We start from the raw sequence: 26,561 nt of genomic DNA, 5'->3' as shown, positions 1-26,561 counted from the left end.
TCATTTTCAGCTAGGTATCTGGATACTTCTGATCACAAAGTGTATTAGAGGGTGGCTTTAGGGTCACGACTGAATTATAGGGATGGGAAAAGCCAACCGGTTAAAACCATTACCTGTATTTTAGTTCTGAGCGACCGATATTTTCGGTATTTGTTTGATGTTTGTTGTAATAGGCCATTTTTTTTAAATAATCTAATTAAAAAACCGAAATATCAATTAGCCATAGTATCACTGCTCAAATTCTTTCATTTTTAAATAAACATTGTTTTAAAAAAAGAATAATTTTTAGCCGTATAATTTCCATTGGTTTGAAATATTGCGTTGTACAGAAAATGGGAAAAGCGATCAGCGCTGTTTTAATAAGAATGCAGTCAGAAACGAGCAGCAAAGACATGGTACACGACAGGATACAGCATCTCTGAGACGATGTCCCTATTGGAGTGCGTCATGGCTTAAGGTACGCGTGTTACTTGCAATGTGCAAAGCTTGGTTCAAATGGCTCTGAGCACTATGGGACTTAACAGCTTGAGGTCATCAGTCCCCTAGAACGTAGAGCTACTTAAACCTAACTAACCTAAGAACATCACACACATCCATGCCCGAGGCAGGATTCGAACCTGCGACCGTAGCGGTCAAGCGGTTCCAGACAAGCGCCTAGAACCGCACGACCACACCGGCCGGTTGCGAAGCTTGCTCCGTGGTGGTCTATACAGGAGTTTCTCTGTGCGGTCGCGGATATCCGTCGTATTGCAGAATGGCACCAACCCTAGTCTAGAAATATTTTTACGAAGTGGCGTAGCAATGAAGTACAACGCATCATTTGCTCTAAAACATCAAATAATTTTCTTCCGTTCCCACGAAACAATGTAAGAGGAAGGAAATTATGGTAACAGTAATAAATCAGAAACTTAACAATTCATTCACAGTAGACAAAAATAGAAAGTAGCTGACCTGCTGCCTATTTCTAGATAGCAGGCCTTTAACTGCTTGTAGCCTTTGGAAATGGACAAGTTAACACAAAAGCAGAGTTCTTCAACCTCAGTTTTCACCTTTCGGTACCGGCTACTCGTAAAGCTCAAACAGTGTTATGATCTCCGGTTATAACGTGACTTCTGAGCAGAGTTTTAAAGTATTAGAATCAATATGATATTTATTTATTTTTGTAGTATTCTACCACCTATCGCGTCTCGAGAAAAGCAGCAAATTGTTGATGGAGTAAGTTGTTTTACTTGCCTATTTAATTTAATTTGTTCAATATTTGTTCGATTTCTACGTTTATTACAGGAAATAATATGAATGAAAAGCCGAAAATAGTTCATTTCAGAAACTGATTATTTTGAGTGGTTTTAGAAGTCAAGTTAAACTGGCGTGCAAAGGAGCGATATACCCGAAAACGTGAGTGCTGAATACGTCGCCGAACCACCGGCCACAATCGGACTGACCGGTCAGCGGCCACCAGGCGCAGTTGCATAGCTGGACGTTAAAACAAGATGCTGGAAGTCTGGACTCACGGCCGATCTCAAACTATTTTCGCTAGATTCTCCCGGGGGGTGGGGGCGGGGGGGGGGGGTGGTTGGGGAAGGAGTGGTGTAGCTGCCCTCCACTCCCACGCTGAAGAATTAGCAACATTGGGACGGAGATTTACCAGGTACTACGGCAGACAGTACCCAGCCGTATAGCTGAAATTTAGCGATTCCTTTCAGTACTCACGTGAGTGACTTCATACTACGGTTTCGGGGTCATTATTAGCTTTGCTCCGCCCTTATTCATTTATAACCCTTCCCTCAAAGTAAAAAACACCAGCCCTATGCCTCTCCCTCCCTCTGTTGTCTTCCAGTACCGTTATACTTCTACTTGGTACCTTCCCTTCAACCATAAGCGTCACATCAGTCAAGTGCAATGTTCCGCAGCACCGATATGCAAAAATATGTTTAGAAAGACCAGGCTTGAGGTGAACCGATGGAACAGAGACAGGCCAAACCCGTCCAATACATTCTACTACATTAGAAACCTGGGTTGGGTTGTTTGGGGAAGGAGACCAGACAGCGGGGTCATCGGATTAGGGAAGAATGGGGAAGGAAGTCGGCCGTGCCTTTTCAGAGGAACCATCCCGGCATTTGCCTGGAGTGATTTAGGGAAATCACGGAAAACCTAAATCAGGATGGCCGGACGCGGGATCGAACCGTCGCCCTCCCGAATGCGAGTCCAGTGTCTAACCACTGCGCCTCCTCGCTCGGTTTCCGAAACCAGATTATATCATATTGAAAATCGATACTTGTTGCGTATTTCAGTACCGTCTTACCAAATAGCCGATCTTTGACCACCATTTTTCACTGAAAATGCGAGCAGGACGCAATTTTATTACAGATTTTCTTGCATTTCTAGAATCCAAGGGATTGTGCTATGAAGTACGAATACGTGAAATTTTCTTCAAAAAGTACAATATTCTTAATACACGTTTAAAAAATTGAAGATGTCTTCTCTAACTCCAAAGAGTGAAAGTTATTTGTCGACAGACATTTAAAATTGTTGATTATTTTTGTTTCAGGGACGTTGGGACCAATAGTAAATAATGAGATCACTCCAGAGAAAGGAATATTATTCAACCTTGCCAAGGACAGAAGCACTAAGACGCACGTAACAAAAATCAGCATTTCAAACGGTTTTGCGTGGAGTCCGGATAACAAAACCATGTACTATATAGATTCTGCCACAGGAAAAATAGACGCCTTCGATTTTGATATTACCGAGAGCAAAATAGGTAAACCGCATACATAACTAAAGTTACTTTAGTGTTATCAAATTGAGGTTTGTCCTGACTTAAGCGTTTCTTTTGCAGGCAACAGAAGAACCGTTTTCAACTTTAAAGAAAATGGCGTGGAAGGACTGCCAGACGGACAAACTATTGATACAGACGGAAACCTATGGGTGGCGTGCTTTGGCGGCAAGCAGGTAGTATTTTCATTTCTATTGGGTCAGAGACTAACCTTCGTAGCCGAGGTCGCCAAAACACGTGTGTGTGGTGGCTCTAGACTCGAAAGTAGCTCGTTGGAACCCTTGTGGTTTAACAAAGTTTCGCTGACAGTATAAGACTGTCAAAGCGATGAGACGTGACGGCGTGAAGTTCCTGTTCTCTAGACGTGGAGCGAATGTCATGGGTCAAATTCGAAACCTCTCTGCAGTGTGTCGACGAATGAGGACATGAGAGACTGTCAACTGTGATCCGTCCTAGTGTTACATTCCTCTCATGCCAAGTCCCTAATCCACACTGATACTATGATTGTCCAGAAAGTAAGTTCCGAACGATCACGAAATGGGAACCACAGTGAAAATCGGAAACTTTCTGCTTCCAACAGTTAACTGCATGTTCCAGCAACTTGTCTACATAGTCGCCCCTCCGTAGCGTTATATCAACTTTCCAATACCTTTGTCATAGAAGGCAGCCGCTTACGCTTTCCGGCAATTGTAAACGCTGGTCTGCAGGACGTTTTATGTGCCAAAACGTCACGAAGCAGGAAATACATCAGTTGTGTTATGCGGGTTTGCATGGAAACTGGGAACACACTTGGCAGGAGACACTATTTTCTGGGCATTCTTACGTGCTCACTGTCCGCTCAGAACTGCAAAGTGTAACGTGACACGGTCGTCTGACATACTACAGACACTGCCCAACAAATCTCTGCAAAGCTTCACCAGATTTCCATTTCGTGACCGGTCGGAACTTACTTCCTCCATATTGTAAATACATAACTAATTCTGCTAAGTTTTCACAGCTAAACCACTAAACCAATTTCGATGGAATTTGCTATGAAGATAGCCTGAACGCCGAGGAAGGACGTAGGCTGCTTCAGAAAGCGTGTGGTACAGAATATTCATTGAACTGAAGAGCAAAACGAGAATTACGGAAGCATATTTACGCTTAGAAAAAAACTATTTATTCTTTGACTTTTCAACATTTTTTTAAAAGCGCTTTTATTGTGTGATATAGTCTACGCAATACTATTCAACGTAATGAATACAATGCACATAGAATTCTCAAAGTGTTTAATTCATACTTCCACATTAATATTATAAGCGTGAAAGTAACTGTGTTACCATTTCATGCCTAGAGCGCTGAACCATTTCGATGAAATTTGGTTGGAGATAGTTTGAATCCCAATGACAAACAAAGGCTACTTCAGAAATTAAAAGTGGCGTACGTGTTGTATAACGTGTAGCTATTAGTCAACCCTATATTATTGCACCCGGTGCACCAGGGAGAGAGAGAGCACTTTGACTGGCTTATCATGGATTAGCACCTCATTGGATTGATAGTATAAGCAAAACAGTCTGGAAAGCATTGACAGTGCTATAGATTTCCAGAGTCATCACTGTAAGTGTTTACTGTAACGTCACCACATGTTTCCGACAACGGCCAAGTGCAATAATACGGCGGCTGACTTCATTGCACTTCCAATATCTTACTTATTTACCACTGCTCATCATAACAAAACTACCGATAAGTGGGCACTACCGCAGATAACGGCTAGTATCCTTACACAAAAGCAGATGCATCACCTGTGACTAATGACTTTTGTTCCGTACGGATACACTATGTAAACGCTTTTCACTGAAGGTGGCAAGATGTCAGTTTGGCCATGCATTAACCTCATGTGTAAGCGTCTAGTCTAGTGGCAGTCAAAATGGTCCCTACCGCCCACTAATCGGCATTCCAGTTTTCATGGTGGGCAGCATGTGGCAGAGATTTTAAAAAGATTTTCATTAGGTTTTCATAAAATTTTGACATAAGTATTCGGTAAGTATTATGTGCTTTAACTTGCTGCAATTCTCCTTTATAAATTTTAGAAAGTGAAGTTAGGTCCCTACTTCGTAAGTCACCATTACTGTGCAACCAGTGTGCAGTTAGAAAATTTTGCTAGCTATGGAGATACAAAAGTGGGCAGTAAATAAAAAGGTTGACTACCAGTGATCTGGACAGTCTCCAGCCTGTTCCGTAATATGATTTGTTCTGATGATGTCCCTTGCAGTCGGTGTTGCAACCAGGCTTAGACTGATAAAGTGTGGCTTCTGGTATGATTACGGGTAGCTACCATTATTAAATGAAGAGATGAAATGACATCACAGAGTGTTTGGCACAGTGAGAAGTTTACAGTAATACACCTCTGATATTAATAAACATAATTCGAAAATGGAAAAAGTTTTTACATTCTTAGCCTGCACGAAAATCTGTCGTGTCCTGACAGACGGAAGAGGAAGAAAAGGGGTTACGGGTCAGTCTGCGCTCCCGAGCGGTACAGAGCAAAAGGCAGGACAATTCACAGTCAAGGCATTTGTTTGTTTTCTTCTATCTGAGCCAACACTGGTACTGGCATTTACTAGAAATGCAGGAGGTGAGACTTGGTAGGGAACTCGTTGTGGCGACTCTTGGACAAACAGGATTTTGAAATTGTTTATTTCAGACAGGACTAACTAGTACACTGGAGGCCAGTTATAGGTTAGAAAAAAGCATGAATAACACTGCTGCAATAGAAGCCAGTGCAAAAGTCCCTGGTGTGGATGCTAACCAAACACTAGCAGCATCTTAAGGCAACAACTTAGCTGCAAAACAAAACATACTGAATGTGACACTGTTCACTGAGGCACTCCAAGTGAGAGAGCAGACTTACGCGGAGCTGGACCGAGGCTGAAGTCGACGGACGCGGATTCGGCGCCCAGATCGCCTGAGGCCTCCGCCAAAATGCGGAGTCTAGGGGTTTCAAAGATTCGCGTGGGGGTACTGTTTTTCCCACTTAAAGCCACCCAGCCAATCCCGCAGGTCTCTTGCAGGCGCCTGCCAATCACGGTTTAGTTAGGTCCCCTCTACTGCTCCTAAGGCAGGGATGTTAATGCAGTTGCACTAAGTGCGTATTTGGTATCAACATTGTTAAGCTGAAAGCTAAACGTAACTGCTCTGCCAAATAAGGCTTGCAACGTTATTGTTATACGTCATTTAGCCCCGCCCCTCGGGCTCCCCGGAGTAGGGACTGCTAGGTCAACAGTTCTTGGTCGTTTTCGCTTTCTTTCTAAACTTTGTGAGCCTACTGACGTTGCTGTTCTCAGTGCTGGTATCAAGCTGGTTTTATACGCTAATACGTGCCTGTTGGTTACAAAGTTCTACGGTGGCAACCTACTATAGCTTCTAGGCGACATATGAAGTTACATGTGAATTCTTGAAGAGTAACTAGCACCCTGGGACAGCGACTGGGGGGTGTCTGCATTTTCGCAAGGCTCTCCCCTTACGGTTTACTTCATGTAACAATATCTCTCCTAGTTTCGTCTGCCCTCGGCATCGTCTGTACTTCCGCACATTGGAGCGCCTGTCCTTTCTCACAGCTTCAAGATAACACTACAGTAGCAAGGAATAATCAATATGTTACAAATCTCGTCTAAACGCGAGTGAAGCGCTTGGCACACTACACAACGTACTATGTAACTTCGTACGATTTTGTACCTTCTCGTGTATTCTGTAGCGACTATGTCCCCGTCAATTGTTTATCAAGGACTTCCTGACATTTTCTATATAAAAATGTGCAATTGTTATCACTGATTATTGTTAAAGGTATGACTATTTGGCGCCCTTTCTGCGGGGCATCCACGCTCTGATCTATATGTGGCACTTAGCAAGCAGCTCCTCACACCACAGACCTGATACAAGCAGCAGATGGCGCGGTATATGCACTGCTCAAGCTGTCCAGCAGTGGGTACATCTCCCCTCTACAGTTTGGTAACAGCGTAAGCCACTGCTTGTGAAAGTACTGGTCTGTCTAAAGCTTTACAATACTTAAAAGTCTAAGTAAAGAAAACACGTGGAGGCCCGATTACGACAATGTAAACTACTGTGAGACGGAGTTCAATCTCAGTGTCTCCCTTGGCACTATTTGAGAGAGTGGGCCATGTGCAGGCACCGGGATTTGCCCTCTCTCTTCCCTCCATCCATAAAAAACACTAACAACTCTTTGCAGTAAAGAACTCACCACCCATGAAACAGACACTTCCGGACAAGCAACTGAAAAACCCCAGTACGTCAATATGTACCTCAAGTTCTGAGTACAGGACTGACTTCGACTTTATGGCAGAGGGGATGAAGGGAAGTGGTAAATACTTCGAAATGGCGTCTTCTTTTGCAAAACGGCGCTGGATCTCCGAGCCACTGTCATCAAAATAATGTCGGTTATTGTACTATAACACGACATTGTCATCATCGAACAAACCGTCATGGCTACGAGATGATCGCAGCTGTGGATTCATGTACAGAAGCATAGGCGTAAAACACGCTGTTTCCTTATTGTAATTTCCTTTCTTGCGTTGTCTATTCCTCGATATAAGTGATGTGTGTGTTCTTCACGCAAAGGTGTGGTCAATACCTGCGTCGCATAGAAAACCAGTGAAAGCAGCAAAATGAAGCAGACAATCACACCTTATTATGGACATTATGTTCGCCCCCGGTAGCTGAATGGTCAGCGTGACGGATTGTCAATCCTCTGGGCCCGGGTTCGATTCCCGGCTGGGTCATGGAATTTTCTCCGCCCAGGGACTGGATGTTGTGCTGTCCTCAATCATCCTATAATCCTCATCGACTGCAGGAGTGGCGCCAAATTGAAAGACCGCCACCCGGCGAACGGTATGCCCGATAGGGGGGCCCTAGCCATACGATTAAATAAATGGACATTATGGACATAAATCAACAGTTTGAAACGACTTTGCCGATAACGCGTATGGAAAAAAGGAACGTTCGTGATTAACACCCTGTCGAAGACAGAATCATTAGATAACCTATTCATGGAAATCGTGGGTAACCTAAATCCGCCGGCCGAAGTGGCCGTGCGGTTCTAGGCGCTGCAGTCTGGAACCGCGAGACCGCTACGGTCGCAGGTTCGAATCCTGCCTCGGGCATGGATGTGTGTGATGTCCTTAGGTTAGTTAGGTTTAACTAGTTCTAAGTTGTAGGGGACTAATGACCTCAGGAGTCCCATAGTGCTCAGAGCCATTTGAACCATTTAACCTAAATCCAGATATCCAGACGGTGATGCAGGCCTCATCCAGAATGTTATCTCCCTGTAACGCTCAGGGGAAGAAGTGGAAAAAGACATGGGATAACTCCTAATATCGTGTCGGACCGTCTTTTGCCCGGCGTAGTGCGTCAGCTCTACGTAGCATGGACACAACAAGTCAAAGAAATTCCCCTGCAAAAATATTGACCCATGCTGCCCCTGTTGCTACCCATAATAGTGAAAGTGTTGCCGGTTCAGAATTTTGTGCAAGTACTAAACTATCGATTTTTCCAATACATTTTCGATGGGGTTCATACTGAGCGATCTGCGTGGCCAAATCATTCGCTCGAATTGTCCAGATTGTTCCTCAAACCAATCGCGAACAGTTGGGGCTCGGTGACTTGGCGCACTGACATCGATGAAAGTACGGTATCAATGGCTGTAAATGGTCTCCAAATAGTCGAACATAGCTTTTTTCAATCAATGATCGGTTCAGTTGGGCCAGGAGGCCCCGTCCATTCGATGTAAACACAGCCCACATTATTACGGAGCCACGATCAGCTTACATAGGGCCTTGTTCGCAACTTGGCTTCGTGGCTTCGGGGGCCGAACACTACTATCAGCTCTTAACTGAAATCTGGACTCCTCTGACCAAGCCACGGTTTTACAGTCGTCAGGGGTCCAACCGATGAGGTCAAGACCCCAGGAGAGGCGCTGCAGATGTCGTTCTGTTAGCAAAGGCATTGAGGCATTGCAGTCTGTCGTCTGCTGCCGTAGCCCATTAACGCCAGATTTCGACGCACTGTGTTATCGGATACGTTCGTCGTACGTCCCTCATTGATTTTTGCGGTTATTTCACGCAGAGTTGCTTGTCTGTTAGCACAGACACCTCTAGGCAAACGCCTCCAGTCTCGGTGGTTAAGTGAAGGTTGTCGGCCACAGTGAAGTCTGCAATTCCAGAAATTTGGTGTTCTCAGTACACTCTTTACACTGTGGTTCTCGGAATATTGAATTCCCCGACGTTTACGAAATGGAATGTCCCGTGCGTCTAGCTCCAACCAAGATTCCGCGTTCAGAGTCTTAATTCCCGTTGTGCGGCCATAAAGACATCGGAAACCTTTTCACATGACTAATTTGACTACAAATGACTGCTCGCCCAATGCATGCTCTTGTACACGCTATACTAACGCCACTTGTCTATGAGCATATCGCTATCCCATGACTTGTCACCTCAGTATTTCTTAGCGCCCAAAGTTTTCGTAATCCAATCCAGAAGAGAGCAGTTTTAAATAAATCAGTACACAGAACAAAAACATTTTTGACGAGGACCAACCAGCTTCCGAAATTAATCATCTGAAGTACGTGTTCCAGAAGAACGGCTGTTGCTAATGCGATATGAAGTCAGCGTTCTTCACGAAAAGAAATCTTGAAAATGTTCAACATTTACGGGGTGAGCCACCAGTAGTATTCCCTCCTTTCTACGGCGCCACATCCAGAGTCCTGGGAAGACGAGGTATAAGACCTATTTTCCGACCGCCTAAGATGATGGGGATGCTACGCCCTGTTAAGGACAGCCTCGGCCTCAGGATTCCTGTTAGTTGTAACATCCCTTGTTGATGCGGAAGCAGTTACATCAGTCAGTCCACCCGTACCGTTTCCGACTTGTGTGCAGGGCGTCAACGGTGTATCAAAAATCGCGAACTTGAGAAATCTGTAGTTGCTGAACAAAACCTTAGAAACATACACGAAATATTCTTTAAGGAAACAGAAGTTTCGTCCCAGGTTCCTATATAGCGGAACTGTGTAATTTAAATTCCTCTAGAAATATGAATGTTCTAGAACTTCAGCCAGTGGATATAATCTTAGCAGTGCAGAGGGAAGAAGCAGCAGACATTTGTCGGAATATTTGCGCTATTACAGGAGCGGTGTCGCCACCACTGAAGACGCTGACATCTGCGACAGCATTACGTAATTACTGACCAATCACAAGCCGTCTATGGGCTACATAAGGCTACCAGAGCAGCAGTGCAGACAGTCAGTTGTTTCTGACGAAGAGCATTGGGGTAAACATCGGTAACTCGAGGTTTCACTCTGATTTGACGCGGCAAGAATTCAGATGATGTTTTTACAACAGTGCCACCACGAAAGACTTCGTTCTCGTATTAAATAATTTGTTCCCTTTAGGACCTGACATCTGTATTCAAAAAAATTTCTGTAGTGTGGACCGGTTGGTCAAGAACGCCTTAAATACCGTCACCTGCCTACAGTGCCTGTGCAGAATAACTACGTACATCCACCATCTATACCTAAATCTACAAATCTCGTATATGGATACTCTGCAAATCACACTTAAGTGCCTACAGACGGTTCATCGAACCACCTTCACGCTCTCTATTATTCCACTCTCGACCAGCGTGCGTTATTATGATGACTGTTCGTTGTTATGTAGGTCGGCGTAAACAAAATATTTTCGCATTCAAGTTGGTGTCTGAAATTTCGTGAAGTGATCCCGTCGCAACGAGAAACGCCTTTATTTAAATGATATCCACCCCAAATCCTGCATCATGTGAGTGCCACTCTCTCCTCTATTTCTCGATAGTACAAAACGTGCTGCCCTTCTCTGAATTTTCTCGATGAACTCCGTTAATCCTATCAGGCAACGATCCGACACCGCTCTGCAGTGCTCCAAAAGAGGACATACAAGCGTAGTGTATACAGTCTTTTAAAGACATCTGCGTTCTGCCAATAAACGAGTCCTTGTTTCACCTTCCCCACAACATTATCTTTGTGATCGTTCCAATTTAAGTTCTTCCTAATTGTAATTGCTACGAATCTAGTCGAATGGATACTCTTTAAACTTGTGTGATTTATCGTGTTACCGAAATATGTCAGATTACTTTTTATATCCATGTGGAGGACCTCACACTTTCCCTTATTGAGAGACAATAGTCACTTTTCGCTCCAGACAAATCTTTTCTAAGTCATTTTCGAATTGTTTTTGATCTCCTGATAAGTTTACTAGACGGTAAATGACAGCATCATCTGCAAACAGTCGAAGAGGGCTGCACAAACTGTCTCCTAAATCGTTTATATAGATAAGGAGCAGCAGAGGGCCTATAACGCCTATATCTCGGGGAACGCCAGAAATCACCTCTGTTTTACTCGATGACTTTCCGTCAGTTAATACGAACTGTGACACCTCTGACACGAAATCGCGGATCCAGCCGCATAGCTAAGACGACATTCCATAAGCACGCAATTTGATCACAAGCCGTTTGTGAGATACGTTGTCAAAAGCCTTATTGAAAACTAGAAATACGGAATCAATTTAAAATCCCTTGTCGGTAGCACTCTACACTTCATGTAAGTAAAGAGTCAATTGTTTCACAAGAAGAATGTTTTCTAAATCAGTGTTGACCGTCACTAGACCTTTCCGTTCATAATCTTCGAACACAATATATGTTCCAAAATCCTGCTGCATATCGACGTTTGTGATACGGCCCTATAATGTATTGGATTACTCCTATTTCCATTCTTGAGTATTGGTGTGACCTGCGCAGCTTTACAGACTCATATGTGAATTTAAAAGCCAACATGGTACCCAACCCGACGTGGTGGGGTCGTTATATACCCTTTCAGTTGAGCCCCTTGACAACACAGGGATCACACTTTTGGAACCTGAGCTTCTAACTTCTGACGCTTTTCAGGAACCTCGAAAATGGCTATCGCGCCAGATGACCTTTGCTGCTGCTGTGTGACGCCTGTGAGGAGAGTCCTTTTAATGGAGTAGGTGGCATCAGGACAGATGTTTCGCACATGGCACGCATAAGACTAAACCAGCATAATGGCCTTGCTGATTCGGCTATCTCAACAGATAGGCATAGATATTTCAACTGCAGTTCCTACCCTGGCTACACCGAGGAAACGGACAAGACTGGGAACAAAATTTGTTCAGTAGCTGGTGTGTACTATAAGAGACGGAAATAGTTTTACAGTGTCGAAACCATTATTTTTCATTTAACAAATGGAAGACAGATTTGGAGACGTGTACTCATTGCATCACTTTTGTCTAAAGCTTCCTCTGCTGCATAATCTCAAGTACTTCAGACATGTGGAAGACTGGGTGATACACGAGTGACTATTACTCAACATAAAACTTTGAATATGACAAGGAGTTATCTTCCACAGAGACCTTACACTCCAGACAGAAAAGGAGTCACGATAATGAGATTTTCACTGTGCAGCGGAGTGTAGAGGTAGAGCACTTGCCCACGAAAGGCAAAGGTTCCGAGTTCGAGTCTCGGTCCGGCACACAGTTTTAATCTGCCAGGAAGTTTCATAAGGAGTTACGAGCTAATATAGAACGGCAATGCGTACATTTTGTCCAGCATGTACAGATGGGTCCAAAAGATGACCAAATAGATACAGAAACTTCCATCTTGCGTTTGCAGGAAAATACCTCCCAAAAAAAAGCTGAAGTTTTAGTGTGCAGGTGTGACGTGAAACCTTACATCCCGCTGCGCATGAGATATTTCTGATGCTTATTATGCTTTGGACATATGTCATTCTGCTGCATAGCTGTCCGCAAATATGGAAACTGTGGAAGATCGCTTCACGAAGGTCGCCCTTGGAAACAACTGCCTTTGTGTGTGGACAGTACAGAACACCATCCTCCACGTTCACTAGCCTGCCCAGTATTAAAAATAGAAAATACAAGAGTATAAATCAGTTGATGGCCTGTTATATACTGAGGCAAGGATAAAATATGAACATACGCATCCAGTCGACCTAATGGCAAATTATGGAAAAATTGCAGCTGTCACCCCGCCTAAGTACACTTTTTCAAAGCCTAATCTACCAGCACTTCCTCCTCTCGTGGCCCGCAAATGTCAGTGCAGCCCAGGAAGTGAACATCAAGCGATCGGTAGGAAAAAACCATTAAATTTCATTTATGTAAGGATATGATAAATTGAATATTTTCAGTTGAAAATCTCACCACACACTGCTATTCTCCCGCTGGCCCTTTACTTATTTTCCCTTCAGTTCCAGCGGTACCAGGCCTCCCTCACTTATGCAGTCGCCAACTGGCAGTTTCCTAATCACACAACTTATCACATTCTTTTTGTATATTAGGGGCTTTCACTCCTAACACCCGCCCTTGGGAGGCATTACCAATTGGAATGCACACTGAGGCCCACTGCCAGGATCTCCACCTAACCTGCTTAGAATTTGCTCCCCTTTTTTTTCCTGCACAATCCCGTTTAATACCCACACAACGAATAGAACCGAAACATTTCATTTCAAAGTTAATATTTTTCGCACCCATGAGCTATAAACATACATTCCATCTCCTTGCTAACACAGCTGATGAGAGAAATGGGGTGATAACTAGAAGGAAGGTGGTGTAGGAGTCAGCAAACGGAGAGTACAGCTCCAGTGAATATCAGAACGGACCACTGAAGATGATGGGCAAGCTGGACACTGCAGAAGGAGAAGTCCAATTGGGGGTAGGTGTGCGTGGAGTCTGAAAGAAACGTGGGCACTTCCATGTTAAGACAGACGAGGTTGAGTGGATTGAGAACGTCAGCCAAGAGGGCACCTCCCTGACAGGTATTGTGAGAAACCCAAAGGAGATGGTGCACAACCGAGCGAGGTGGCGCAGTGGTTAGACACTGGACTCATTCTGGAGGACGACGGTTCAATCCCGCGTCCGGCCATCCTGATTTAGGTTTTCCGTGATTTCCCTAAATCGCTCCAGGCAAATGCCGGGATGGTTCCTTCCCTGTCCTTCCCTAATCCGATGAGACCGATGACCTCGCTGTCTGGTCTCCTTCCCCAAACAACGCAACGCAAGATGGTGCACATTAAAGTCACCGAGCAGCAGAAAGGAGTGAGGTAGTTGCCCAATAAGCTGGAGGGAGTCCACCCTCGTGACACCAAATGATGGAGGGATGTAGACAGTACAAAGAGAAAAGGTCGAGTCAGGAAGGAAAATTCAGACTGTAAGAGCTTGACGTTGTGCAATCAGGGAGATGGATTGTCTATGAACGTCATCCCAGATGAGCAGCATGACTCCCCCATGAGATGGAATGCCATCCTCAGGGTAGAGGTCAAAGCAGACCGGGAAGAAATGCAGGAGTTCAAAGTGGATGTGAGGACGCAATTTTGTTTTCTGGAGGCAGAGAACAAATGGACCCTGTGATTCTAAAAGCAGACACTTTGTTAGATCGAAGGCGGCAAACTTTCCATTGGTAGAGAATCATGATGAGGAAAGTGGAGGAGGGGAAAACGAAGGGGTGTCACCTGAGCATGTGCCGAGTGTCAGCCTTCGAAGACTCACTGCTACAGGGTACAGAGGCTGGGGGATCCAACTCCATGAAATCTACAGAGGCACTGGCATTCTCCTTCTGTCAGTCTGCAATAGTACACATCTCTCGAGACATAAATAACGGTTGAATTATTCGAACTTTACATGCAAATGGAGCATCTATATTTTTTATTTTCATTTATTTGCATGTAGGGCGAGGAATTTACTATGGATCATATATATATATATATATATATATATATATATATATATATATATATATATATATATATATATATATACATACACAGGGGAGGAAAACGGTTGGCAGTTCGCACCGGCGACACGAAGGCCGGCTGGGGGAGGGTATTACATGGCTACACCGTCGAAGAGGATCTCCAAGGCGGTGAAGGAGAAAACCATTTGCCTTTGTTTGACTTCTTGGAGCCTTACCGGTTAGGAGAGGACGACTCATGTTTGTTGGCTGAAGGGGCATAGGAAGTCTTCGCAGGAGTATTCCTTCTGTCTTGTTCGGCCTGCTGCTTGTGTAGAAGGTGACTTCGCCCAGTGAGCTTGTTGCAAAGCTCGAGGAGGAGACAGGGATGCTATGAAGAGAGAGATACTACCATGACACTGCGCGATTTTACAACCGTGGTGATGGATTTGAGGTTGCATGTCTGCGTGCCATGTCCTTCGTGGAGCGAGAAGCAACAGGAACAGTACTATAAGTGCCAGATAGTAGAATGCAGGGTTTCCGACTAGCCAACATCTTGCAAGCGACCACGTAAGGCACTTTTTCCTTCACCCAGATCTTCTGGACAGCCCATTCATAGAGATACATGGGGGCAATCTCGGAAAGAGGGTGCATAGTTGCCATTACAATTGATATAGTGGGGAGAAGGAGGTGGACCATTGCCCTTGTCAGCACTCCTACCACAGGTTACACATTTGGCCAGGTACTGACAGGACACTTGAGTATGTTTATAAAATGACACTGGTAGCAGCGCACCGCGGTTGGAATGTACAGTCAGACTGCGATAACTTCATAAGCTGCTTTTATCTTGGATGGAAGCACCACTCCATCAAAAGTGAGAAAAAGAACGTTTGTGGGCAATAAGGAGGCATCCACCTTTTTCATAACCGGATGGAATGCAATGACACTGACTAGAGAGGAACGTGTGGATGTCTGCCTCAGACCATCGAGCAGTCTAGTGTAAATAACACCACGTGAAGAATACAGCGATCAATGAGCCTCGACACAAATAGTATATCTTTGAGGAGAGAAGATGCAAGCGGTAGTGGTACTTGAGAATCATAAGTAGTCTCCAAAAGCAACGTGCCATTGCATAGATGAGAGCAGGATTTCACAGGACCGGTTGTTTTATCAACACCTTTCTGAATAAGCAACGGTTTTACCGTAGCAAAGGACTGATCGTCTTCAGTATGTGAAACCTCGAGGAACTGTGGTGCAGCTGGGAGGGTCTTCGTATCATTAGCCTCATTCCGTTTGCATTTAGTGGGCAGACTATGACGATTATGATACGCTCAATGCGAGGAAATCCCTCACGACTGCCAGCGTCTCCAATGGCGGACTCCTTCCAATGGGGGGTTACCTCAGAGGGGGAGCACTCGAATTAGATGATTTTTTTACACCTCAGGTCACACCTCCAGAATGCCTGACGATTTGTGAAGGTAGCAGCTCAGGCAGTCACCCTTCCATGGGCCTGGCCTGTACCAGGGAGTACGAGCAAACCCTAGATGTCTCGGGGCTGGGAATTACGCGTTACCCAGTCACCTGTTACGCATCAAACGCGTGGTCAGCCTACAAATGGCTCTGAGCACTATGGGGCTTAACATCTGTGGTCATCAGTCCCCTGGAACTTAGAACTACTTAAACCTAACTAACCTAAGGACATCACACACATCCATGCCCGAGGCAGGATTCGAACCTGCGACCGTAGCAGTCGCGCGGTTCCGGACTGAGCGCCTAGAACCGCTAGACCACCGCGGCCGGCTGGCCAGCCTACAGGAGCGCACTGGGAGGAAGAAGAAAAAATGAAGCAGAGGAAGAATAGGGGAACGCAGAAAGAAAGAAAGAAAAAACAGTGGAGAGACTGTTCTAGTGTCATGCTATTGAAAATGCAGAAGACATTTCCAAAAACATTCCAGACATGTTTCCAAGGGAGGGGAAAAGAATAGCAAGACGATAGGCACGCAGCACGGAAGGAGAAAGATGCTTTAAAGGCTGGGGCCCCTTGGTAGCGAAGAAAGAACTCGCCAGAGAGTGGTGAGCCCCTGGAGGGATTCATGCTGGTTGGTGTCCCCGTGATAATTAAGTTTATTTTTTTTATTTCGCTTCTGGACATAACGAGATGGAGTGTTCAGGATAAATGGGACATCCTGCGTTGCTTTGCACTATGTATATCTCGCGGAAAGACGAAAATAAAATCAGAGAGGTCCAAGTTCAGGCAGAAGCTTATCAGCTATCTTTCTTTTCGCAGACCATTCATTACTGGAACACGAAGAGGGTGACTTGAGAATACCGTAACCCGCGTATACTTCCACTGCCGTGGTTACCTTTAGCAATCATACACCAGTCGCCAGAAGTTTTACAGCTCTCTGCTGGATCGCAATTGGGAGTTTAGTACACACTGTTCAGTCGTAGAGTTCCATCAATATACGCTAAATGGCGCCAAGAAGTGCCGATTTTCTTGCGCAACAGTTGGAAAAACTGTTGAACGTATAGCTGTATATGAAAAAGTGAGTTACTCAGGTTGTGCAAAATCCAATGATGTCATTAACTGCAAAGCAATCGGTTTTTTCAACTAATTTATGTATGTTACTCTATTAATTCTCTAAACAGATCACATGTACATATCTTCCAACTACATTGCGATTTCTCAGGTCCTGCATAAGAATTCTCTGTTTCGGAGCTATGTTGACCACTGGTTATGGTTACTCAAGGATCACAGATACAGAACTTATTTAACGTTATCAATATTGTCGCCAGTGACAGTGTGGAACTAAGAAATATACATACGTTAACCATCAGTATATAGGCGAAGGCTCATTTGCATTTGTTAATGTGCTTACAGCTAAAAAAACAAGTCAGTCATGTTTCTCAAATTGTAAGCTGCTACGGTTCAGGTAGCAATTCGGGTACAGAATATAATGTCAAATGTCTCTCGAAACAAATATGAAGTTTGTTTGGCTACAAGTGCCAGATATTGTCTGGATAAATGAACAGAACTTTAATTCTACCTGCAATCGATGTTATGAAACGAGGATTTAGGTTAAGATGGATGAAATTGAAAGTATTTTGCTCAGCTAAATTTGGAGCTATGTATGTGGTACTCCGTCTTAGTACCTTTCATTACAATTATTTACAATTTTGATGATGGACTGCACTGATCTAAGTACCATGCGTGTGCTTTCTCTTTTATTTCTATTTTGAACTGCAATTTCCTTAATCTTTAATATAAAGGGCGCGGAAGGACTTGACCCACACAGTGACCATTTCATTGCAGCATATTTATTTGCATCATAGATAAATCATTAAGAGAAATACAAACATAAATCAGATAATTTCTTTAAGAAACGCCATTCAGACAAACTTTACAAACTGCTTGTTATATAAAACCACAAATGAATTAATCTCTTTAAAAACATTTAAAAACCCGCCACTCAGGCCAATTTTACAAACTGCTTGTTATATGAAACCACAAGCGAATTAATCTCTTTGCAAACATTTAAAAAACCGCCACTCGGGCCAAGTAAATCATTTAAAGTAAACTTTAATCAAATAACCAGGAAATCAATTATTTCCACATAGATTCAAAACCGCCCCTCCCGGGCGGGATATTACCAAGCAACTTTACGAGGTTATAGACAGTTTGATCAATAATAACCCAGTTATTTCCACATCAAAATTGACATACGCCACTAAGGCTGAATTGCACCGTAATTTTAGAAAACGGTTTCAAATAAGACACATTCTTCAAGAAATCTCTCAAAATTCTTAAGACAAATATTTAAAACATTTAACCCGGGCAGCCTTGCAGAGCCACCACAAGTTCTAGAAAACTGCAGCTTGTGCAATAACTGAGGCCCGAGATTGTGAGGCCGCGACTTGGCCACGAACGATGGAGGCGACTGAGTACTTATCTTCAAATTAAGATGTGGACTCCGTTTGTACTTCCACCCCGTTCAGAACACCGAAATCGGAACCAAACAGCACACGCGAGCTCAGGCGAAGTCCACCGCCCGTACGCTTGCTAGTAATTTGAAAGGGGAGGCTCTGCACTTCGGTGGCCCACTGCTTCCGATGTCTGAAACATAAATCAGAAGTGACTACAGGGAACCAAACAACCCTTCCTTCACCTTGATACTCAAACTTATACAGAAAACTACTTCGGGAAAATTGACAATAATAAAACTAATTCCATTCCTTTAAGCAGAACCACGTACACGAATGATGCAAAAGGAACTGGCTCATTAAAACAGAAGCACCTTATTTGGGCCTGTAAGGTACCACACGGCAATCTTTACACACGGAATATAGAGTGTTCGTTAAGGCTGCGCACACGTATCAATGTTTTAGGTAGTTGCCAGCTGAAGTAAGAATACTAATAAGGAGCGAAGCACACACTAAGAGGCATGAAATATCACATCACAGTCCTTGCAACGCTTTGCTGCCTCAAGACCAATCATCATTATATTTCACTAATCGTCGGTAGAACTTAAATTACTTAACTTGATGCCAGCTGCTGGATCGATGTGGCGAAGACACCAGACGTTGCTTAGTCCGATGGTAACAGCGTGTTCTTTCACGGAAGCGAGCACATGCGTAGCTTCACGAGGTTTGGCAAGAAGCCACAGCGCCGGTTCGCTGTTACTGACCCCAGTACGATCAAGCGCTAACTGCCACCGGTACTCAGGCACACGTTGTTGTCCCCTTTTCACTCCGTACTACCCGCTGTATCTTGAGCCGGCCCAGGCTCCAAAGACAAACTTCTGCCAGAGGGAATCGATAGTGCCTAACCAAAGATAGCCCTGGCACCAGTTCCGCCACGGCTCAATGAGGCTTGATAAAGCACTTAAGAAAACTTTAGATCAATGTATTTATTTCTGGCTGGTCAAAGTTTCAGTCTGTTTTTGAAATATTGACTACAAATGGAGTGCTAGCTGATAGTTTTGGTGGATGTATAGGCCAGTCATTGTTCGCCTCATATCCTTGCTAACTTTGACTATGTTCATTTTTTCCCATTACTTCCTCTAGATTTTACGGATTTTATTGTACGAATTATTATGTAATCTTTTCATACAAGCCTCTATGTTCACTAACACAAATACCACAGATCTTAGAAAACCTTTGAATGTGAAAATCAGTCAAAGTGTATCCATTACACATAAATGATTGATTAATTGGTGCATTATATCAGGTGAATATATGCAGCTGTTAAAACTGTCATAATATACACGGAAGAGCAAAAGAAACTGGTACAAATGCCTAATATCGCGTAGGTTCCCCGCGAGCACGCAAAAGTGCCGCAATATGATGTGGCATGGACTCGACTAGTGTCTGAAGTAGCGCTGGAGGGAACTGACACCATGAATCCTGCAGGGCTGTCCATAAATCCGTAAGAGTACTAGGGCGTGGAGATGTCTTCTGGACAGGAAGATGCAAGGAATCTCAGATATGCTCAATAATGTTAATGTCTGGGGAGTCTGGTGGCCAGCGGAAGTGTTTAAATTCAGAAAAGTGTTCCTGGAGCCGCTCTGTAGCAATTCTGGACGTTTGGGGTGTCGTATTGTCCTGCTGGAATTGCCCAAGACCGTCGGAATGCACAATGGACATGAATGGATGCAAGTGATCAGACAGGGTGCTTATGTACATGTCACCTGTCAAAGTCGTTTCTAGTCGTATCAGGGGTCCCATATCACACCAACTGCACACGCGCCACACCATTACAGAGCCTCCACCAGCTTGAACAGTCCCCTGATGACAAAAAATGGTTCAAATGGCTCTAAGCACTATGAGAGTTAACATCTGAAGACTTAGAACTACTTAAACCTAACTAACCTAAGGACATCACACACATCCATGCCGGAGGCAGGATTACAACCTGCGACCATAGCAGCCGCGTGGTTCCGGACTGAAGCACCTAGAACCGCCCGGCCACAGCGGCCGGCCCCTGATGACATGCAGGTTCCACGGATTCATGAGGTTCTCTTGATACCCGTACACTTCCATCGGCTCGATACAATTTGAAACGGGACTTGCCCGACCAGGCAGCATGTTTCCAGTCATCAACAGTCTAATGTCGGTTGTGACGGGTCTAGGCGTAGCGCAAAGCTTTGTGTCGTGCAGTCACCAAGTGTACACGAGTGGGCCGTCGGTTCCGAAAGCCCATATCGATGTTTCGTTGAAGGGTTCAAAAGCTGACACTTGTTGATGGCCCAGCATTGAAATCTGCAGCTATTTGCGGACGGGTTGAACTTTGTCACGTTCAACGATTCTCTTCAGTCTTCGTTGGTTCCATTCTTGCAGGATCTTTTTCCGGCAGCAGTGATGTCGGAGATTTGATGTTTTACCGGATTCCTGATATTCGCGGTACACTCGTGAGATGGTCATATGGGAAAATCCCCACTTTATCGCTACCTCGGAGATGCTGTGTCCCATAGCTCGTTCGCCGCCTATAACACCAAGTTCAAAGTCATTTAAATCTTGATAATAATGTCGTATGAGGAGGGCCTCCCGTCGGGTAGACCGTTCGCCTGGTGCAAGTCTTTAGATTTGACGCCACTTCGGCGACTTGCGCGTCGATGGGGATGAAATGATTATGATTAGGACAACACAACACCCAGTACCTGAGCGGAGAAAATCTCCGACCCAGCCGGTAATCGAACCCGGGCCCATGGATTGACATTCTGTCGCGCTGACCACTCAGCCTCCGGGGGGGGGGGGGGGGGTGGACTTTAAATCTTGATAACCTACCATTGTAGCAGCAGTAACCGATCTAATAATCGTGCCAGACACTTGTTGTCTCATATAGGAGTTACCGTCTGCAGCGCCGTATTCTGCTTGTTTACATATCGCTGTATTCGAATAGCATGCCTATACCAGTTTGTTTGGCGCTTCTGTGTAAAACCGAATGAAAATTGCAGCAGTTCTCAGTAGCTGTTTTCCTTGAAGTCTATCGGAGATTTGTGTGTGGGTCTCTAATCGACTTCAATAAAAGCAGCTACTACGAACTATTAGGCTTTCCATTAAGTTTTATGAGTTTTGTATTCTAATAGTTGTAACAGTTGTATACAGGGTATATACACCTAATGTGGCGTATGAATTGATCAATCAATTGTGTGACTACCGCATTTGTGGCTGCCCTAGTTGTAAAATTATCTGTAAAGTATACCTGTTTTCCGGTAATACAAACATACCTTCTGCCACGCCAAAAGATGGCTACCGGAATAAAGATGCTGATGTAGTAACCACCGCTGCTTAACATATCATCATACTCCTATTATATCTTCTTTCGATTGGAATCTTTTCATTTTTAAGCGGGGCAAGTACCTGCTTATAAACACTGGGTAGGGGAACAGTAACAGCCGGTGTTGCAGGTGATCCAGGTGGACCCACGCACGGGCAGGCTGTTGCGGCGGGTGGAGATCCCGGCGCTGAACGTGACGTCGGTGGCGTGGGGCGGCGCCGGCCTCGACGAGCTGTTCGTCACGACGGGCTCCATCGGCATGGACCGCAGCGACGAGCTGCCCATGGCCGGCTGCACCTTCCGCGTCACCGGGCTCGGCGCCCGGGGACTCCCCGCGCACTCCGTCGTCCTCTGAGTGCGTCTTCACTCATTGTTGCAGAGATTGGGGGCTATAAATAAAGCCTCGGTGCAGGCCTATACGCTATAAGACCAAACTATTTTATTTCTGTGTCCAATTAATTTCTTTCTATATATATGACGGTAGTATCTGTTCCCGAAAGAACAGTTACCGTTGATGACCATGCAGCTCTGATAGAATGAAATGATAATTAAATGGCCACCCTAGCTGCAAAGAGGCGTTGTTGTTTCGGGAACAGATACTACCGCCATATATAATTAAAATATGGCTTCCCGGCCATTGATCTTCTTGTGCGAAAGCACACGCTATGCTCGAACTCGTACGGGACTTGGTAGATTAATCTGCCACGAGTAATGAGTATGATGGGCAAACATCTATTAGGCGCGCTACGAATGTAGTGGTGTGGACATGTTGGGAATGTGGATCTCACGGGGAGCGTGCAAGGGATAAGTCCCTGCAGGCGCACTAGCCTCTGTGCCTTCGGTGGCTCAGATGGTTGCCGGCACGGTAGCTCAGCGTGTCCGGTCAGAGAGCCGGTTGGCCTCTGTAATAAAAAACTGAGTGGAAGCATCAGCCACCGAACTTTAACAGAATGTCTTGGTTGGTTGGTTGGTTGTTGGGATGTTTAAGGGGAACTAAACAGCTGTCATCAGTCCCCCATTCCAAAAACAGGCGAGACAATAATGCACGAAGCAGGTAAAACCCCAAGGGGAAGGATACTCCCCCCCCAGGCCCTAAAAGAACACAAATGCGGTAACGAATACGACAGACACGAAGAGTACAGATGAACACCAAACAAAAAGAAACAGAAGAAGAAAAGAAGATGGCCGGAGACTGGTTGACTGACCACGACAACAAAAAACAGAAAGAGTCAACCAACCGACTACACGCTAAAATCTGCAACCAAGTATGAGAGACTCGAGGACAAGAGACACACAAAGGGAAAGGTGCAGGACGACTCTAAATGGAACCATAAAAAGGACTACCACGCATAAAATTTAAAACGTCGTCAGCCATGGAGGCATTGTCACATAAAACCATGTCTTGCGACGTCCGCAACGACCAAACACAACGATCAAAAAAAAGATGGATAGAGCGTCTGCCATGTAAGTAGGAGAGCCCGGGTTCGAGTCCCGGTCGGGGCACACATTTTCAACATGTTCCCAATGATCAACGCCTTTTTGCAGCTGGGTGTCCATTTAATTACCATTTAATTTCTTTTTAAGAAAATTTCGGTCGAAATGGCCTTATTTACTTTAAAAAGTCCTCTAGCGGACAAGATTCGCCCAGCAGGTTGCAATGCAGCGAGTGGCCGGGATATGGAAACCTTTTTCAATTTTAAGCTATTGGTTGTCGGTTCTAGGTCATACAGGCTTCTCACTATTGGAAAAACGATACGACAGTGTGGTTGCATCAACTTTAGTGTCTGTTATAACGATACGAATGTAAGGATAACACAACACCCAGTCCCCGAGCAGAGAAAATCTCCAACTCGGCTGGGAATCGAACCTGGGCCTCTTTAGTCAGCAACCAGCCACACTGACCCCAAAGTGAGTGGACGATCTGGAAACATTTTACGCCCACACAAAACATCTCTTCACAATGGACAGGCTCCCACTTCTCCACGTTGATTACGCAGGGCGGCACTGTTGAAGCTCACTGCGACTCTTGGGAGCGTGTCTAGGTTCTGTGCGATGTATACCTTCTTCACGTGTGCATGCAGAGGCGCTTCGCACAAAAGCAGCGTAATCAGTAGCGGATACACACAGTGCGATGAAATAACTGTTGCTGTTCGCGTATTCGTCACAGTCAAGTATAGGATTTAGCAGTGACCTAACTAGCCTATGGCAACCGGGGCGCCATCATTGTGCGGGCACGGTCTTCATAGCAGGCGATAGCATGAGGGATTTTCTTTTTTAACTTCTTGATTTTGGATCTTTGTTACAAGGACCGAACTGCCAACAGCGCTGATAAAGTGCCAAGGGAACATAATTGCGGAACGGCGAAACGGCACAAAATTACGAAGTTAGCATACAAACACACTCTTAAAGTAAAATAAAAGCGCAATTAGACGTGCACCAGTCAACCGGCGGCAGTGGTAACAATGACACTGGAGCAGAATTACAATCAGCACTACATAGCAACATTATGATAATGATGTATATCCTCTTACAGTAAAAGAGAAAAATGATAGTGCGAACATCGTGCAAAATACAATAAGTACAACAATAGCTGAAGACCAAAACTGCAAATATCATGGTACAATACGAGACATGCAGCACAGAGTCAGACGTACTTAAAGTAAAATAAAAACCCAAAATGACAAACACAATACAACCAACGGTGTGTACAATAGTGCTGGTACAACAGTGACAAAATGCACAATAGAGCGGTAGTGAAAATTTATTGTAGAAATGGAGGTCTGTATGCAAATGAAAACACAAAATTGCACACCTTACTACGAACCAGGCTGATTCCATGTGAAAATTAAGACTTCGGCAAATCGGTGGCTTTCAAATAGTCCGTCAGCAAGTTATATCTATCAAAATAATGCAGTAAAACAGGAACACTGGCAGGGCGAGGGTAACCTCTCGCAACCAATTTCTTATACAAATCCAGTTGTGCAGCCATGTACTTAGAACATGCCAATATGCTGTGTTTAGAATCCGCTACTGCCGTTGTGTCTTTATCGCACCGTCCAGACGCAATAGTCTTCAACTGATATACAGGGTGGTCCATTGATAGTGACCGGGCCAAATATCTCGCAAAATAAGCATCAAACGAAAAAACTACAAAGAACGGAACTCGTCTAGCTTGAAGGGGGAAACAATGGTTGCCCTGCTAGATAGCGCTGCCATAGGTCAAATGAATATCAACTGCGTTTTTTTAAAATAGGAACCCCCATTTTTTTATTACATATTCGTGTAGTACGTACAGAAATATGAATCTTTTAGTTGGACCACTTTTTTCGCTTTGTGATAGATGGCGCTGTAATAGTCACTAACATACGAGGGCTGTCCAGAAAGTAAGTTACGATAGGTCGCGAAATGAAAACGACTATGAAAATCTGATAAAGCTTTGCACAGAAGTGTTGGGCAGTGTCTCTAGTACGACCCTAGATAGCATCACGACGCTCTTCTCATTTCCGAACTCACACTGAGCGCGTAAAGATGTCTAGAAAATTAGTGTCTCCCGCCAAGTACGAGGGCCTTGTGAGAAATTTCGCCTGAAGCTATGCAGCCAACATTACATAACTGCCGTGCGGTTTCTTCTTCAAGACAATTCTCATCCGCATACTGCAGGGGCAATGAAGATGTTCCTGCAGCGGTTTCAATTGGAAATGTTTGATTACCCACAATACAGTCCGTAATTGTCCCCCTCAGAGTTTCATCACTGCTCACATGAACCGCTGGCTATGAAGACATTTTCGCGCAGACAACAAGCTGTAGGCCAGCGTAGAGAATTGGTGGAAATCACTGGCGGCTGCCTTCTATGATTAGGGTATTGTTAAGTTGGTACAACGCTACGACAAATGTCTAAGTCAGAACGGCAACTACGTAGAGAAGTAGCTGGAAGATGTAGCTAACTGTTACAAATAAAACATTTCTGATTTTCACTGTGGTTTCTATTTCGCGATCAATCGTAACTTTCTTTCTGGACAGCCCTCGTAGAAGTACGTGGTATCACGTAACATTCCGCCAGTGCGGACGGTATTTGCTTCGTGATACATTACCGATGTTAAACTGGACCGTTTACCAATTGCGGAAAAGGTCGATATCGTGTTGATGTATGACTATTGTGATCAAACTGCCCAAGGGGCGTGTGCTATGTACGCTGCTCGGTATCATGGACGACATCATCCAAGTGTCCGGACCGTTCGCCGGAAAGTTACGTTATTTATGGAAACAGGAAGCGTTCAGCCACATGTGAGACGTCAGCCACGACCTGCAACAAATGATGATGCCCAAGTAGGTGTTTTAGCTGCTGTCGCGGCTAATCCGCTCATCAGCAGCAGACAAATTGCGTGAGAATCGGGAATCTCAAAAACGTCGGTGTTGAGACTGCTACACCAACATCGATTGCACCCGTTTCATATTTCTATGCACCAGAAATTGCCTGGCGACGACTTTTAACTTCGTGTACAGTTCTGCCACTGGGCACAAGAGAAATGACGGGACGATGACAGTTATTGCACGCGTTCTATTTAGTGACGAAGCCTCAGTCACCAACAGCGGTAAAGTAAACCGGTATAATATGCACTATAGTGCAACGGAAAATCCACGATGGTTGCGACAAGTGGAACATCAGCGACCTTGGCGGGTTAATGTATGGAGCGGCATTATGGGAGGAAGGATAATTGGCAATCTAAATGGTGC

At 44.7% G+C, this 26,561-nt stretch overlaps 1 protein-coding gene across 2 annotated transcripts in view; it reads left to right on the top strand.

Moving 5' to 3' along the window:
- The window catches only part of LOC124621421 (regucalcin-like), a 61,703-nt gene extending 39,459 nt beyond the window's left edge, over positions 1-22,244 (top strand). For both annotated transcript variants that reach the window (XM_047147140.1, XM_047147139.1), the window contains exons 4-6: positions 2,549-2,761; positions 2,840-2,952; positions 21,958-22,244. In XM_047147140.1, the coding sequence (XP_047003096.1) occupies positions 2,549-2,761; positions 2,840-2,952; positions 21,958-22,182 (551 nt within the window). In that variant the 3' untranslated portion in view covers positions 22,183-22,244. The remainder of the gene's footprint in view (positions 1-2,548; positions 2,762-2,839; positions 2,953-21,957) is intronic.
- Positions 22,245-26,561: the final 4,317 nt, after the last annotated feature.

The sequence above is a fragment of the Schistocerca americana genome, chromosome 1 (assembly GCF_021461395.2).
Source record: "Schistocerca americana isolate TAMUIC-IGC-003095 chromosome 1, iqSchAmer2.1, whole genome shotgun sequence".
Lineage (NCBI taxonomy): Eukaryota > Metazoa > Arthropoda > Insecta > Orthoptera > Acrididae > Schistocerca > Schistocerca americana.
Note: the sequence above shows the minus strand (reverse complement) of the source record. Positions and strands in the feature narration are given on the sequence as shown.